The 14,117-nt window shown below is 57.3% G+C and overlaps 1 protein-coding gene across 3 annotated transcripts in view; it reads right to left on the bottom strand.

Annotated features, from left to right (window-relative positions):
• Nucleotides 1-4,728: 4,728 nt before the first annotated feature.
• The window catches only part of TNFRSF8 (TNF receptor superfamily member 8), a 41,944-nt gene continuing 32,555 nt past the window's right edge, over nt 4,729-14,117 (bottom strand). For all 3 annotated transcript variants that reach the window (XM_045546100.1, XM_045546098.1, XM_045546099.1), the window contains 3 exons: nt 12,597-12,622; nt 10,654-10,843; nt 4,729-6,839 (listed from right to left, as the gene is read on the bottom strand). In XM_045546100.1, coding sequence (XP_045402056.1) covers nt 6,595-6,839; nt 10,654-10,843; nt 12,597-12,622 — 461 coding nt within the window. In that variant the 3' untranslated portion in view covers nt 4,729-6,594. The remainder of the gene's footprint in view (nt 6,840-10,653; nt 10,844-12,596; nt 12,623-14,117) is intronic.

Consider the following 14,117-nt stretch of genomic DNA (forward strand, 5'->3'; position numbering starts at 1 on the left):
AGGCTGTGCCAGTTTCCAGGCCCGTGTTGTAAGACCCTGGCAGTTTCCACTTCCTACCTCTGGAGCTGTTGGCTCCAGGCACCCAGCCGCCATGCTGTGAGGAAGCCCAAGCAGCTCCGTGAATAGGAACCAACAGCCAGCACCCCCTTGCCAGCCCTCTTGGGAGTGTGTTCTCCAGCTCCCGTCACGCCGGCTGCTGCTGGGTGAGCAGAAAGGTGCTTTCCCTGCCCAGCCCAGGCCAAACTGCAGATTTGGGAGCAAAATAAATGACAGTTGTTGTTCTAAGCTGCTAAGTTTTGAGGTGATTTATTATGTAGCAAGAGATGGCCAGGACAGTTAAGTCAGTTACTAGTCACTTAACACTTTGGAAAAATGGGGACAGGCATACTCACCTATGGGGCTCACCACCTGTGAGGTTACACGGCGATGGATGCAAAGTGCTTTGGCACTGAGTAAAAGCCTCAATTTCCCTGCCCCCTGTCTATGCAGGGCCAGATACATAGATTGTGGGACCCCGTGAGAAATGAAAACTCTGGGTCCTTAATCCTCTCAAGACGGCAACAGCAGAGTGTTCAACCAAGCACAGGGCCCTTCCGAGCGTGGGCTCCCCTGGGGCTGCTCAGTCTCGGGCCTGTGGGGCTGTAGATGCCCAGTTGCTATGATATTCTTGTCTGCTCCAATGACAGGGGCTACTTCGACTCTTGCAAAGCTGCCTTATAAATGAGAACCCAACCCTCTTACCACCAATTTTTTAACACCATTTTTTTTTTAAAGAAAGAATGAAAATCAGTAAGTAATCTTTACTGCTCCCTTGGCCTAGACCGTGATTCCCCCCAGCCCAGCCCCAACTTCCAGCTAGAGCTAGAGCTGCCTCCATCACATAGCACCCAGTGGGAACCTCAGGCAAACCACTTTACCTCTGTGGGGCTCAGTTTTGCCATCTGTAAAATGGGAGGCTTGCTCTTGACCTGTCTTCCTTCAGGGATCCTCGGGTGGGGCAGAGAATGGAACACAAGGTGCTAGCTGGCAATTTGATCGTCAGGCAGTTCCCCTGCAGAGGTCCCCTGGACCGCCTGTCCTCCTCAGCCCCGAGCCTCCTGGACCTGAGACTCGCACACGCCTTCAAGGAAAGCTGCTTCAGGGAATGAGGCTCCGGCTCCATTCTGGCTACGTTAGCTCCGTGTCATTTCTGTCCGGTCAGAGGAATCAGAAAGGCACACCTGGCCTGCCATTTGACCTTGGGCAGGTTACCCGGCCTCTTGCAACTGTCCCTGCCTCTCCATAGAATGAGAAATAAAATCGACCTCCTTCCTACCTTCCGCTGTGCTGACTTTGGAGGTGAAAGGAAACTTGCCCAGGAGGCACAGCGCCAGGCAGTACCCACAGTGTAAACACAACCCTGACCACGGAGGCAGCGGGGCCCCTGGGCACAGGAAGGATTTTGAATCACAGAGGTGCGGGGTCAAACCCCAGCTCTGGGCTTCCCAGCTGTGTGACAGTGGGCGGCTTGCTTCACTTCTCTGAGCCCAGTTTGTGAAAAGGAGCGCTGCTCGCTGGCCTATCTGCCGTCCAGCATTAGAGTAAGAATCCCGATGCGCACAGAATGCGGAACGGCCTGGGCAAACTCTCAAGCTCTTAAAATGCAGCTCAGGGTGACCGTCACCTACTGAACACGGAACGTGCTCGGCACTGGGCTAAGCACGTTACCCACGCTGCCTCTCAGCCTTGCAGCCATCCTGCAGGGCAAACACTGGGTCTGTTCTGCAGATCAGAAAACCCAAGCTGAAAGCGCGTAAGGACTTGGCTTGCGGCCGTGCAGCTGGGACTCGGTTGAGCTGGAGGCTGAACCCTCACCAGCCCAGCTGCCCATAGCCACAGCTCCCAGCGCTGAAACAGCGACGCCTCCACGAGGGCTGCAGGGGAGAGGGAGGCCCAGGCCACCCCTGACACTGTGATGCTGAGATAACCCGCAGCTCGTGCCTCACAAAACAAATGCCACATCAAAACACAGAGGCCTCCAGCCTCCCCAGGATTTTTTGGTTTGGTTTTTACTCTCCTGGAAGACACCCAAAGAAAGGGGAAGCTAGACTGCCTGACTCCTAACCTCCTGCGGTGACATCAGCCACAGACCTCTAGCTGCAGTAGAAGCCAGGAATGTTGTCTTAGCTCTCTGCCCTTTCTGAGAAAACACATCCAACTGCTTCCTGGCTACCAGCAGCCACTGCCCATTTCCCCGGCTTCCCTCTGCAGCAGACTCAAACAACCTTTGCCTCCCTGCTTTGGCTTTCCTCGCTCACTGCTGAGATAATGCCAGGATGTCTGTTGTTCTAATGGGAGGCAAACAGAAATAAATGTAAACTAATGTTCTAACGATAAAATCTAAATGCCTCACAATGACCTACCAGGTCCTCCATGGCCAGGCCTCCCTGCCCACCTCTTTTTTCTGTCTGCCTCACTCACTATGCTGCTTCTACGGTGTTTTTCCTGAATCTCGAGGCCAAGGGCATTCCCACCTCAGGGCCTTTGCACTGGCAGTTCCTGCCTTCCAGACCTCTCTGCCTTGTCACATCACTCCGGCTGGGCTCCAAGGGCACCTCCCCAGAGAAACCTTCCTCGCCACCTGGCCAGAGGTGAGCCTTCCCTCAGACACTCTGCCACAGTGCCCACCTGGGGCTTCTGGCAGTGCATGGCAGGATCCGACTCTGGAATGACCTTGTGCACTTACTTGATTAGGTGCCATCATCTGTCCCGTCCCCTGCACACAGGACCCGTGAAAGCAAGTCCGTGTACCGCCACCCTCTGCAGCTGGACCTGGCCCAAGCTCACTTCCAGCATTTCAGAAAGAAGGGAGGAAGGGAGTCCACTCTTTAACCAAGGAAAGATCTTGAGCAGCAATGTGGTGCGGTGCAGTCTGGAAGGTACCAGAACCACAAGTGGGAGGTCCAGAGGGACCCAAAGCATTTTACACACATGCCCGGGTTACAGACACCCAACAAAGAGCCAGTCCCGTGACTGATTTGAAGGGTTCTTGGGGCCCCCCACAGAGTCCAGTGCCCTCTTGAAGGTGACCTGCTTGTAGGTTGAAGGGGGTTGAATTCTGCAGGCACAGAAAGGGCCGACTCTTAGGCCGGGCACGGTGGCTCACGCCTATAATCCTAGCACTTTGGGAGGCAGAGGCGGGAGGATCACTTGAGGCCAGGAGTTTGAGAAAGTGCCTACTCTTGGCAAGTGGCTGCCAGGCTGGAACGAGGACGGAAGCTGCCACTGAGCACAAGTTACATGTCAGGTGGCATCTTAGGGAAGCCCCACAGTCCCATCAGGTAGGATTGCTATCCCTACCTCACAGATGAGGAAACTGAGTCTCATAGAGATCAAGGAACTGTAACCAAGATCACCCAGCTGGTAAGTGGCGGAGCTGGGATTTGAACCTGGGTCTGAACCCAGAGCGCCACAGCCATCTGCACGCTGCTGTTGTCTGCGTCCTGGCCGTGGAGAGTGGCGGCCAGTCTTCTCTGCCCTGTGCCTCGCGCACACCCACTGCCCCACCATTGCTCCCTTGGGTCAGCCTGGGCCAGGGTGCCAGCTCAGGAGGGCTTAGGAGGAGGGTGCTGGGGCGCAAGATGTGCTCGGCCAGCTTCTCCTTAGGCCCAAGGAGCTGCCCTTGAAGCTTTAATATTCTTAGCTTGGCTTCTTGTCAAGAGGTACTCACAGGTTTAAGCTTGGCTCATGGGCCCTGGCTGTGAATCTGGTCCCCCACCCATTCTGGTCCAAGCTCCTCCCACCCACACTCCCCCCCACTGTCAGAGGATCAGGGAAGCGGGTGGAGGAGAGAAGGCACCCAGGGAACTGCAGCCGGGAGGCCGCCTCTCATCCCTGCACAGGTTTTCAGTTCCACTTAGCCCAACAAATCAGTGCCAGGTGACCATGGGACAAAGATGACAAGGACCCAGGCCCGGGTCTCTAAGACCTCACTGTTGGGGTTGGGGTCCAGACGGAGAGAGAGAGATACTCGGGGAACTCAGTCCTCTTGTCCCATTTTGGGGACTGGTGCCAGGCCTTGGAGATTCTAAGAATCACAGACGAGTTTACAACCTACAACCCCGCCTTGGGAATCAATGCTTTTCTTTGAAGACAACAGCTTCTGTTTGACACTCCTCACTTGCTGTCTCTCCCTGATTACAAAGTTCAGGAAGAGGTGTGTGTGGAAGGGTTCTTTACAGCCTGGGAATTGCACACCGAGTGGCAGGGTCCCTGTCCATCTGCCATCCGCCCGCCTGGATGGGAGAACAGCCCACCATCACTGGGCAGGGCAGGGCAAGTCCCCCGGGCCCAGGCCTGACCACACAGCAGCCGGTGGCTGGTTCAATAGCTGGGCTGATGGTGAGGTCTGGGCATGGGCTGGAGCCCTGGGGATGGGGTGGGCAGGGTCTGCCCATGGCCCTTGGTTTCCTCCACCCCACAGGGGAGCCACAGTGCGGGGGGTGTGGGGGACCCAGGCTGGCTGCCTGTGGTAGAAGCTGGCCCCAAAGTGCCCCCGCGCTGTGCCCAGGGCGACAGGCACAGAAGGCTCACTTGCACCCTCGGTCCTCTCCCTGCCTCCCAAGGCTTGGGCCCTCACACCGATCTTGGAGACCCCCTTTTGCAGCTATGAGGGTGCTCGGCCCAGCCCAAGGGTCAGAAAGGCATGGAGAGGCCGGGAAACCTTTCCTCAAACACCCGAAGGGAGCGTTGTGACAACAGTGACTTTATTCTGAGCACCCCCAGGGTCAGGCCTTGGAGCGGGAGTGGCAGTGACATGGAGGGAGAATTCCCCTTTCCAGCAAGCGGAAGGGCTGCCCCAGCAGGTAGCGGGCTCCTGTCCCCAGAAGTGTCCAGTGCATCAGAGACTGGCGGCCGCGGTGTCTGGGCCGGTGCTGCGGAGGGAATGCCTGCCGGGACAGAGGCCCCGGCCCCCGCCCGCTCACATGTTCTCACATACTCTCAACCTCAGTGACAGTTCCCGCAGCCTTACAATTTTTCATTTTTATGGGATATTAAGGATTTTTAGAGGGTCAAAAGTTGTGTGAAGGGCCACTGGGTGAGGGAGTGCATTATTTTGTCAAAATGTGCCAATATCCAGCGTCCAGTGCACCACACGCCACAGCTCTGGGCGCACAGAGACACCCGCTCCATCCTGGCACGAGGGTTTCGGCAAGTGGCATCCATCACGCTTTAACTTCCTCTGGCCAACATCCAGGCTCTGCTGTAACCACCTCTCGTAATGCCCCAGCCTCTCCAACTTTCCCCAAAACACCTTCGCAGTTTCAGAAACTCCCCTCGTGATGCCTGACCCGGCCCCAACTTCCTCCAGAGCTCGCGGGCTGGGGAGTAAACAGCAGCCTTCCCGGCTGCCTCCAGACGGTAAGTCCAGGAGTCTCCAGGCCGCGCGGATGTGTCATCTGCCACTGCTTGTTTATGCAGCTCAAGGCCCCGGGGAGGGGCCGCAGACTGGGTATCAGCACAGCTTTCCTCCTCAGTGTGAAAGGCAAAACTGCTGACATCCAGACTGAACCCCCAACACTCTTTCATCTCCTGCAGTCCAGAATCAGGCGGGAGATCGGGGCGGGCCTAGGGCCTCCGGACAGCCACTCCCCAGCGGGCGCAGAGCAGCACGACAGGGACGCAGGGCTGGGGCCAGACCCAGGGAAGGCGCTGCTTCATTTCCAAGACAGAGCAGGTGGTGCCACGGAGCAGTCAAGGACCCCAGGCGGGGCCCACAAGTCCCCATCTCCGGGTGGGGAGGAAGTCCCTGGCCGGGGCAGGAGCACGGCAGCTGCTGAGGGGCCGCACACATCTGGGTCCTGAGAGGCCTTGTGCTCAGGGACTGGTGGGGACATGCTGAGACGAGTGAATTGGTCCCGGGCCCTGTGGGGGCCGTGGAACAGGGAACGGGGGCAGTGCCAGGAGAGTCCTGCTCAGCCCAGGCAGGGCTTGGGCCAGGCTGGGCCTCACCCTGCACAGAGTGCCACGTGGCAGCTACGGCTGAGACTGTGCCAGCCGATGATGCCCCCTCAAGTTCCCTTCCGACTCAGAAGAAACCACCAGTCGATGGTTCTGTGCCCACTGGGGGCCACATTTAAGTAACGAGGGGCTGGTGGCATGCCAGTGAGGCCTGGTGGGCATCACCTGTGGGGCTCAGGGAGAGAGCGGAGTAGGGGTACCATCGGGGGCCTGGGGCCAGCCTGGCAGCCTCTCCCTCAGTGGGATCCGGGCCTGGTGGCCAGTGTCTGATGCCCAGGGCTCCGGGGCCAGTGCTGTTCTTAGCAGCGCCCAGTCCCTGCCGTCTGCGTGTTGCCCCAACCAACATCACCACTTGGATGCAGTCCCCTGGGAGTGTCTCTTCTGCACAAGCCCTGCATGCCCTAGGTCTGGGTCAGGGGGCAGCTAAGTGGGGGAGGCAGGCAGAGACCACCAGAACCCCTGCACTGATGGCTAGTCCCCCATGAGATGCTGGAACCTCAGTTCAGGCAGGCCTCTGCCCTCAAACTCGGCGCCACCAGTGCCACCCTGGCCTTCCAAAGGGCACCTCACTGCCTCCTAGTCCCAGCCCAGGCCTCACTTCCCAGAGGCAGTTATGGGTAAGGGATCTTCCTTCCCTTCCTCCTCCACTGAGAACATGATGTCCCCGCAGCTGCCCAGAGGCGGCTCTGTCTCCTGCTCTGGGTAGTGGGGAACGTGGTCCACTTCCAGCTCTTCCTCAAGCTCAGGCTCTGCCGGCCCTGCCAGGGCCTGGCCCTCGGGCAGCTCAGCCTTCACGGTCCCCACAATCACTGTGTCGGCCTTCATGATGTAGATTTTCTCTGCAAGGCAAAAGGATCGTGAGGTGAGCAGATCACAGCCCCGGGCAGTGGGGAGCAAGAAGGCAGATGAGGGGCTGGGGCCCAGTTCCGCCACTCCTGCTGGGTGACTTCAGGCAGATGACACAGCCTCTCCGATGCACAGTAAGCCTCGCCAACCTTACCAGTGTCCTGCAGCTCAGAGGAAATATGACAGCTAGGAGCCATGCCTCGAAGGGTTAAAACCAGCACTCGGTACTTAAGGGGGCTGGCAGGACCCTCTCGGTGCTTCTTCAGGGAGGGCAGGGAGGAAGAGGACATGGTTGGGAGAGAAAGCACACCGTGAGAGGAAACAGGAAAGGGTGTCACTTACAAGAGCACCCGTGGACACTGGTGGAGCCGAGCACGTGCCAGGCGTTTCCACTCACGGGCCCCCGAATCCTCAGCACTCGTCGCCCCCATTTGACAGACGGGAACCCAAAGCTCAGAGAGGTTAAATGATCTGCCCAAGGTCAACACAGGAGAAATCCCAAGAGGAACAGGCCACCTGGCTGTCCTTCCTGCTCCCATCCAGGTGCCTAAAAGCTGAAACCTGGGGTGACCAACTTGTCCCAGTTTGCCTGGGATGTTCCCGGGTTTAGTACTGAAAGTCCCAAGTCCTGGGAGCCCCCTCGGTCCAGGCAAACCCAGCCAGCTGGTCACAGCCTACAGAAACCTCAGCTGGTGATTCAAGCAGCCTTGCCTGGGGCCGTGTATTTCAGGGTTCACTGCTCAGAGCCGACTCCCCCTGTGGCCTGCATGGCTGTGGCCGAGAGCACACAGTAGGTGCTGGGTAGATCTCACTGGGACAGATGGCTGAGCCCAGCCCATTAGAGGCACAATCCCTTGCAGTCCTCACCACAGTCTGATGTGGGGGTTTCTGGTGTGGCCTTTCGATGGAGGGGGACCCGGAGGCTCAGGGGAGTGCAGTGGTTGAGAAGCTGGGAGTGGGGAAGCCCGGGCTTGGCCCGACAGCTGCCTCCGTCCCCCAGCGGCCCAGCTGGCCTTGGACCCAGAGCAGGGCCAGCCCCCCGCTGCCCTGCCTTGGCTCTGAGGGTGAGTGGCCAATCTCAAGAGCGAACTTGAGAGCTGGGGTGGGGCAGGGACTCAGGGACCCTTGCCTCTCTGGGTAACCTGGTTACACCACTCAGATTCAGGAACCCCAAAATGATTCTTGAGGGCTCCTGCACTCTCAACCCCATTGCATAATGCCAGCTCTTCTATTTTGGTTTTGAAGACTCCCAAGAAACAGAGAAATGTTCCAAATAGTAGCAAGAACTAGAGGGAAGGCCAAAGGAGTGAACAAGTTGTGGGTTGGGTGCTCATTGGACCCCAAAACAAAGAGCAGGGCCTCAGCCCTCAGCCCACGCCTCCATCAAAGCCTGCAGGAACTCCGAGCAGAGGAGCTGGGCAAAAGATGGGGACCACAGGTGGTGAGGCAAGGGACCCCTGGAGGGGAAGAAGACCCCAAAGGGGACAGACAGGCAGACAGGAGAGATGAGAGGCGGGTGGAGCAGGGTGGGAGGGAAGTGGGGTGGGCTTGTCTAAGCAGAAGCAGCCCAAGCTGGGGGCCAGGCTATCGCCCCCTTCAGATTCCACATGTCCTAATCCCTCTGGCTCTGCCCCCAACCCATCACAGGGCTGCCCACCCCGTAGTAGTAGCTGTGGGGGCATCTTCCAGAGGCTGCTTGGACTTCCTGCCCCACCCAGAGCTCCAGAATCCAGAGAATTTGTCTTAGTGGGGGCTGGGGTGGGGGAAGGGGCTCCCCTGCCTGGTGCCCAGTAGGGGAGGGATGAAGCTCAGGCCTGAGTTTAGTCTCTCTTGGGAACTGGACGGGAGGGAGGACACTGGTCTGGGGTGGCATCAGGCAGACAAGGGGGTCACCCGTGCCTTGGGTGTCCTAGAGAACCTCCAAAGCCTGCCCGCCCCCCATCCCGCTCACCAGCCGGGCTTGCAGGCCGCCCAGGGAAGGCTGCGCCCCAGTGCAGCGGCCCTGGGAGCCTGGCACCTCCTCTGCCCTCCCCTGCATCACTCCCCAGCCCCTCCCCGGAATTCCGGGCACTGCACTCAGCGTGGACTCAAATGGTCCAATTTGGACTTCTTAGGAAATTTGAAGAAGGCTTTGGCAGTATTTCCCAATCTACATACTTTTCAGATAAAACTTACTGAAAGCTACAATTCCTAGTTTCAATTTGTCACAGAAGACTCTGCCCTCAAGAGTTCTAACCACCAGCGTCTGCCATAGAGATTAGTAGGACAATTACCGTTGCCGCTTCCGTATTACCCGAGTGCCAGTCACCCTTCCAGAGAGGACAGAGATGGGGCCCACTCAGGCCCTGCCCCCAGGGAGCTCACAGCCAGGTGGAGGTGGGGGGAAGGCTATGACCACACAGTCACACTGCTGGTGCCCAGGACACTGGGGAGGGGCAGGTCAGGGTCTCAGGGAGCACAGCAGAGGGGCATCTGGCCTAACCAGAAGATTTGAGAGGGCATGGAAGGCTTCCTGGAGGAGGAGGCGGCAAATAAACAGCATCCCCCAAGACATCAGGCATTAACTGGATTCAAAGAGGTGGAGCTGGCTGTTCTAGGTGAGGAAGCAGCTCCTGCTGAGAAGCTGAGGAGTGAGAGAGGGACTCCTCCACTCAGGAGACTGCCATGAAGAGGGAGGGGCAGACTGTGGGGCTGGGAGGCAGGTGAGTCTGGTGCAGGGAGCCAGCATGTGACCAGCCTTGAATGCCTGGATAAGAATGCTGGAATTCATCCCAAAGGTAATGGGAACTGCTGGAGGGTTTTACACAGGGGTGCGCGCAGGTATATATTTTGGGGGAAACTCTCTGATTGCACCACGGTGGAGAGAAGCAAGAGAGGAGGCAGGGAGACCCTGAGAGGCCAAAGCAGAACGTTTGTCCAAGTTGGAGGGCAGCTGCAGCTGGGAAGTGCTGGCCACCTGGGCCCACGTGGCCTCTGTGCTTCTGCAGGGGCCAGGTGGTGGTGCAGGCAAACCAAGGACTTCAGTGCCCCACAGACATGGGGGCGAGTGCCAGCTGTGCCATTTAGCCACATGATGGGGAAAGTCATTTCACCCCTCCAAGCCGCAGCTTCCCCAATTGCAAAATAGGGAGAAATACACCATCCCTGGAAGGTGGTGTGATGGCCAGGCACAGGGCCTCGTGCCTGTAATCCCAGCACTTTGGAGGCTGAGGTGGGAGGATCGTTTGAGGCCAAGAGTTCGAGACCAGCCTGGGCAACATAGCAAGACCTCATCTCTGCAAAATATTAAAAAATTAGCTACTTGGGAGGCTGAGGTGGGAGGATCCCTTGAGCCCAGGAGCTCAAGGCTGCAGTGAGCTATGATTGCACCACTGTACTCCAGCCTGACAGAGCGAGATCCTATTTCTTAAAAAAAAAAAGAAGGTGGTATGACAATGAGAGATGAAGAGATGACATCTGCACGTGTGCCTGGAATGCCCCAGTCAAGGGGCAGGTCCTACTGTCCCTGGCATGTCTTCCTCCTGCCCTCTGTGTTGGGAGTGGGGTGGTGTTCACATTTTACTTTAATAACGGCAGGCACTGCTCTTGGCACGTCACAGGCACTGTTTCCTGAACCCTCACAGCGGCCAGCAAACAGCCCGCTGCCCCTGTTTTACAGAAACGTACGTTTAGGCAGAGCAAGCTGCGCAGGAGAATCCACGCCCCGCCCTTGCTGGGCCTCCCAGCCCAGGAGTCTCTGGTTCCTGTCCAAGCCCAGGATCCCCCCTCTCCTGGCCGCACCAGGACCCCCCAAACAGGCCAACTCACCAATCCTGTTATTGGTGTGTTCCGCGGACACCCGGGGTTCAGGAAGGTCCCTGGGGGACGAGGAGCCCCCGGGCGGGCTGGCATCCAGCAGCGGCAGGTTGTCCAGGCAGGCTGTCCCCACGCCGGGGCAGGTCTCCACAGGTGGGGGGCTCGTCAAGCCCGGCTTTGCCACCAACACGTCCCTCCTTGGCTGTGGTGGAAAGGGAACGGGCGCTGATGCAAGGCACCCCAACCTCCCCCCAGTCACTAAATCGGGAGGGGCCCTCGTCTTCATCGCAACACACCCCACCGAGTCTCCCTCCTGCTTTAAAATGGCCTGGAGCTGCCTCGGGGCTTGGGGCCTTGCCAGCGTGGGACACCTGTGTGCGGATTCTGCGTGAAGTCTGCTGCTTTTCATCTGAACTACGTGACGAAGGTACCGGCCAGCGACTCACAGTGCGTGGCCCCACTCCTAACCTACAGACATGCTGGTGATCCACGCGACACCTTACGATGTGGAAATACTGCACCCTCCCATTTTACAGATGAGGAAGCCACGGCCCAGAGGGGCCGCACTCGCCCAGGGTTATAGAGTTAGTCCGTCCCTGAGCCAGGACGTGAACTCTGGTATCTCCCTCCATAATCCACGCTCCCAAGCACCTACGTCTGGAAGGATCAGCCCCAGGCCCACCGCCTCTTACAGCTCCTACCTCCACCTCCCCAGATTAAGATAAAAGATTAAGGATAAGGATAAAGGCAACAGGGGAAGGATTAAAATCATTATGTAAACACAGCACCACCTATACTGTGTTCTTGCCAAAATATTCAACCTGAATCTTATCATGAGGAAACAACCGTGTCCAAACTACGGGACGTTTTATGAGACAACGGGCCTAGATTCTTAAAAAGACCAAAATCTGGCAGAAGGAATAGGGGTAGGGAGACAGGAGGACTGTTCTAGATTAAAAGAGACTTGACAATGCAATGTGTGTTCCTTGGTTGAATCCTGGAGTTAAATTTTTTAAAAAACAAAACCCTATAGAGGTCATTATTGGGACAGTAATAGAAGTAATTTTAACACGGACTTTTTTTTTTTTTTTTTTGAGACACAGTCTCGCTTTGTTGCCCAGGCTAGAGTGAGTGCCGTGGCATCAGCCTAGCTCACAGCAACCTCAGACTCCTCGGCTCAAGCGATCCTCCTGCCTCAGCCTCCCGAGTAGCTGGGACTACAGGCATGCGCCACCATGCCCGGCTAATTTTTTCTATATAGATTTTTAGTTGGCTGGATAATTTGTTTCTATTTTTAGTAGAGACGGGGTCTCGCTCTTGCTCAGGCTGGTCTCGAACTCCTGACCTCGAGCGATCCACCCGCCTCGGCCTCCCAGAGTGCTAGGATTACAGGCATGAGCCACCGCGCCCGGCCTAACACGGACTTTTTATGGTTGTATCTGTTAAATTTCTAGGACATGATGGGTACATTGTGACTGTATAGAAACGTGTCTTGTTCTTAGGAAACCCATGTTGGAATCCTGAGGGTGCAGCGTTGTACTGTCTGTCACCCAGCTTCGAGGACGCGACTCATGGAGAAGCGAAGGAGAAATGAGGGAAATGAACCAGCCTTCCTCCAGACCAGACCTGGTGCCCCAAAGTGGCCAAAACCAAATCTGCCCTCCGCAGGCCTTCTGGAAAGCCCCGGCAGGCGGAGCCAGGAGCTGGAGGCTGCGGTGGGGGTGGGGCGCCCCATTCCTGGCCGAGAGCTGGCTGAGGCCCGGGTGAGGCTCAGAGCTCCCTGCAGCGGGGCACACACAGCCTGGACTCGCGAGGGGGGCCTGCCTCCTGGGCACCGTGGGAAGGGAATGGCCCTTCCCCTTCCCCTGGAAGCTCTCAAAGCCACAGATCTGCTGGGGAAGGAGTCAGATTTAGGGGCATGAAGCTGACGTGGAGGGAAGGGAGGGGGGACTTACTGCTGGGCTCCTCCTGGGTCTGGAATCTGCAAAAAGCAACAGAGCAGCGATTTTACCAAGGGAGAATTTGGCAACACCCCGCCCAGCCCCACCCACCTGCAGGAAGTGGCTCCCCTGGATTGCAGGTGGCACTGAGCTCCCACCCAGGGCTCAGGTCCTCAGCCTGGAGGACTGTGGACGGGTTTCAGAGTCAGCGCCCACCCCCAGGCCCGGGGCACAGGGGCTCACGTCCCGATGCTCATTTGTCCAGTGGCAGTTGGAGAAGCTGGCACCACCTGTCTCCCCTGGCCACTCTCATTTTGAGAGACTAAGCCAATGAGTACCCTGCAACCCTCCCCACCCACACCCACCCCTAGGGATTGGTTCAGGAGAAGAACATGCTCCGCCCAGAGCCCAGGAGGCTTCTGCAGGTCAGAGGTCGATCTGGGGCTACTGCCACCACCTTGCAGCCTCCAGATTGTGGAGAGCCCAGGACTCCCTGGAGCACCACGCAAAAGTCACATGGAGGACCTCAAGGCAGGTGACAGAGAGAAGACGACAGATCCTGAGGATGTTATCTGAACACTGACCTGGACATACCTGAAGCCAGTCTACCGTGGAGCCCTTTTGGCTCCAGCCTGAGTTTGGTTTTCTCTTCCATGTGCCTGAAAGTGCCCAGGCAGCAGCCTCTGAGGAAGACAACTGTTCTCGAGTCACCTCGCTTCCTTTCACCCCATCCTTTTGTGGGCTCGGGAGGTGCTGATGCAAGGATTTTTAAGGCACAAGCTTTATCTTCTCCTCTCAAACCCCTACCCTCCACTGCATTGTTCTCTCACATTACGCAGGGGCCAGGTCATGGCCAAGCGTATACTGACATCTACCCCCGGCTCGTTGGCCATCTGAGAAAGGTGCAAGGGCACCCAGCATCTAGGCTACCCCAGGGCAAGGCAACTCCCTTGCAGACCATCCTCTAGGGATGCACAGCCTTTAGCAACTCGCAACACCACCTACAGACGCCTGGAATATGTTGTCATTAGGTGCACACCTGGCTAGACAAATGTGCTGCCAAGAAGCCAGTGTGTTAGCTACGCCACCTCCTGAACACACCTCTGATTTCATCAGCTCTGGGCGCCTTGGCCCTGAGTCCTGGCTGATACACTCACGGGCAGGCGATCGACAAATAAGATAAAATGCAAGTGAGACTGGCAGTGTGCACGTGCTGTGTGGACACTAGGTTGCTTTGAGAAACACTCTCAGGGGTATCTTTTAACAGACCGGCAGCAGGTAGAAAGCGTCTGACAGGGAAAGGACCAGAATGACGTCTGAAAGAAGCTCGTGTGTACAATGACACAACTGGTTCTCAAGCTGACATATGTGCCAAGCTTACTTATCCTGTAACTGCGGTCCTCAGCACAGTGCCCCCCCCGGGGGGGGTCACAGCTTGTTCCTTCGAGGAAGCCACTGTCCACTGCCTAAGCCACCACTTTGAGAAATGGTCTTTGCCCTGCAGCACATTCTTTTAAACAATGTCAGTTAAACAGC

Source organism: Lemur catta, chromosome 3 (genome assembly GCF_020740605.2).
Source record: "Lemur catta isolate mLemCat1 chromosome 3, mLemCat1.pri, whole genome shotgun sequence".
NCBI lineage: Eukaryota > Metazoa > Chordata > Mammalia > Primates > Lemuridae > Lemur > Lemur catta.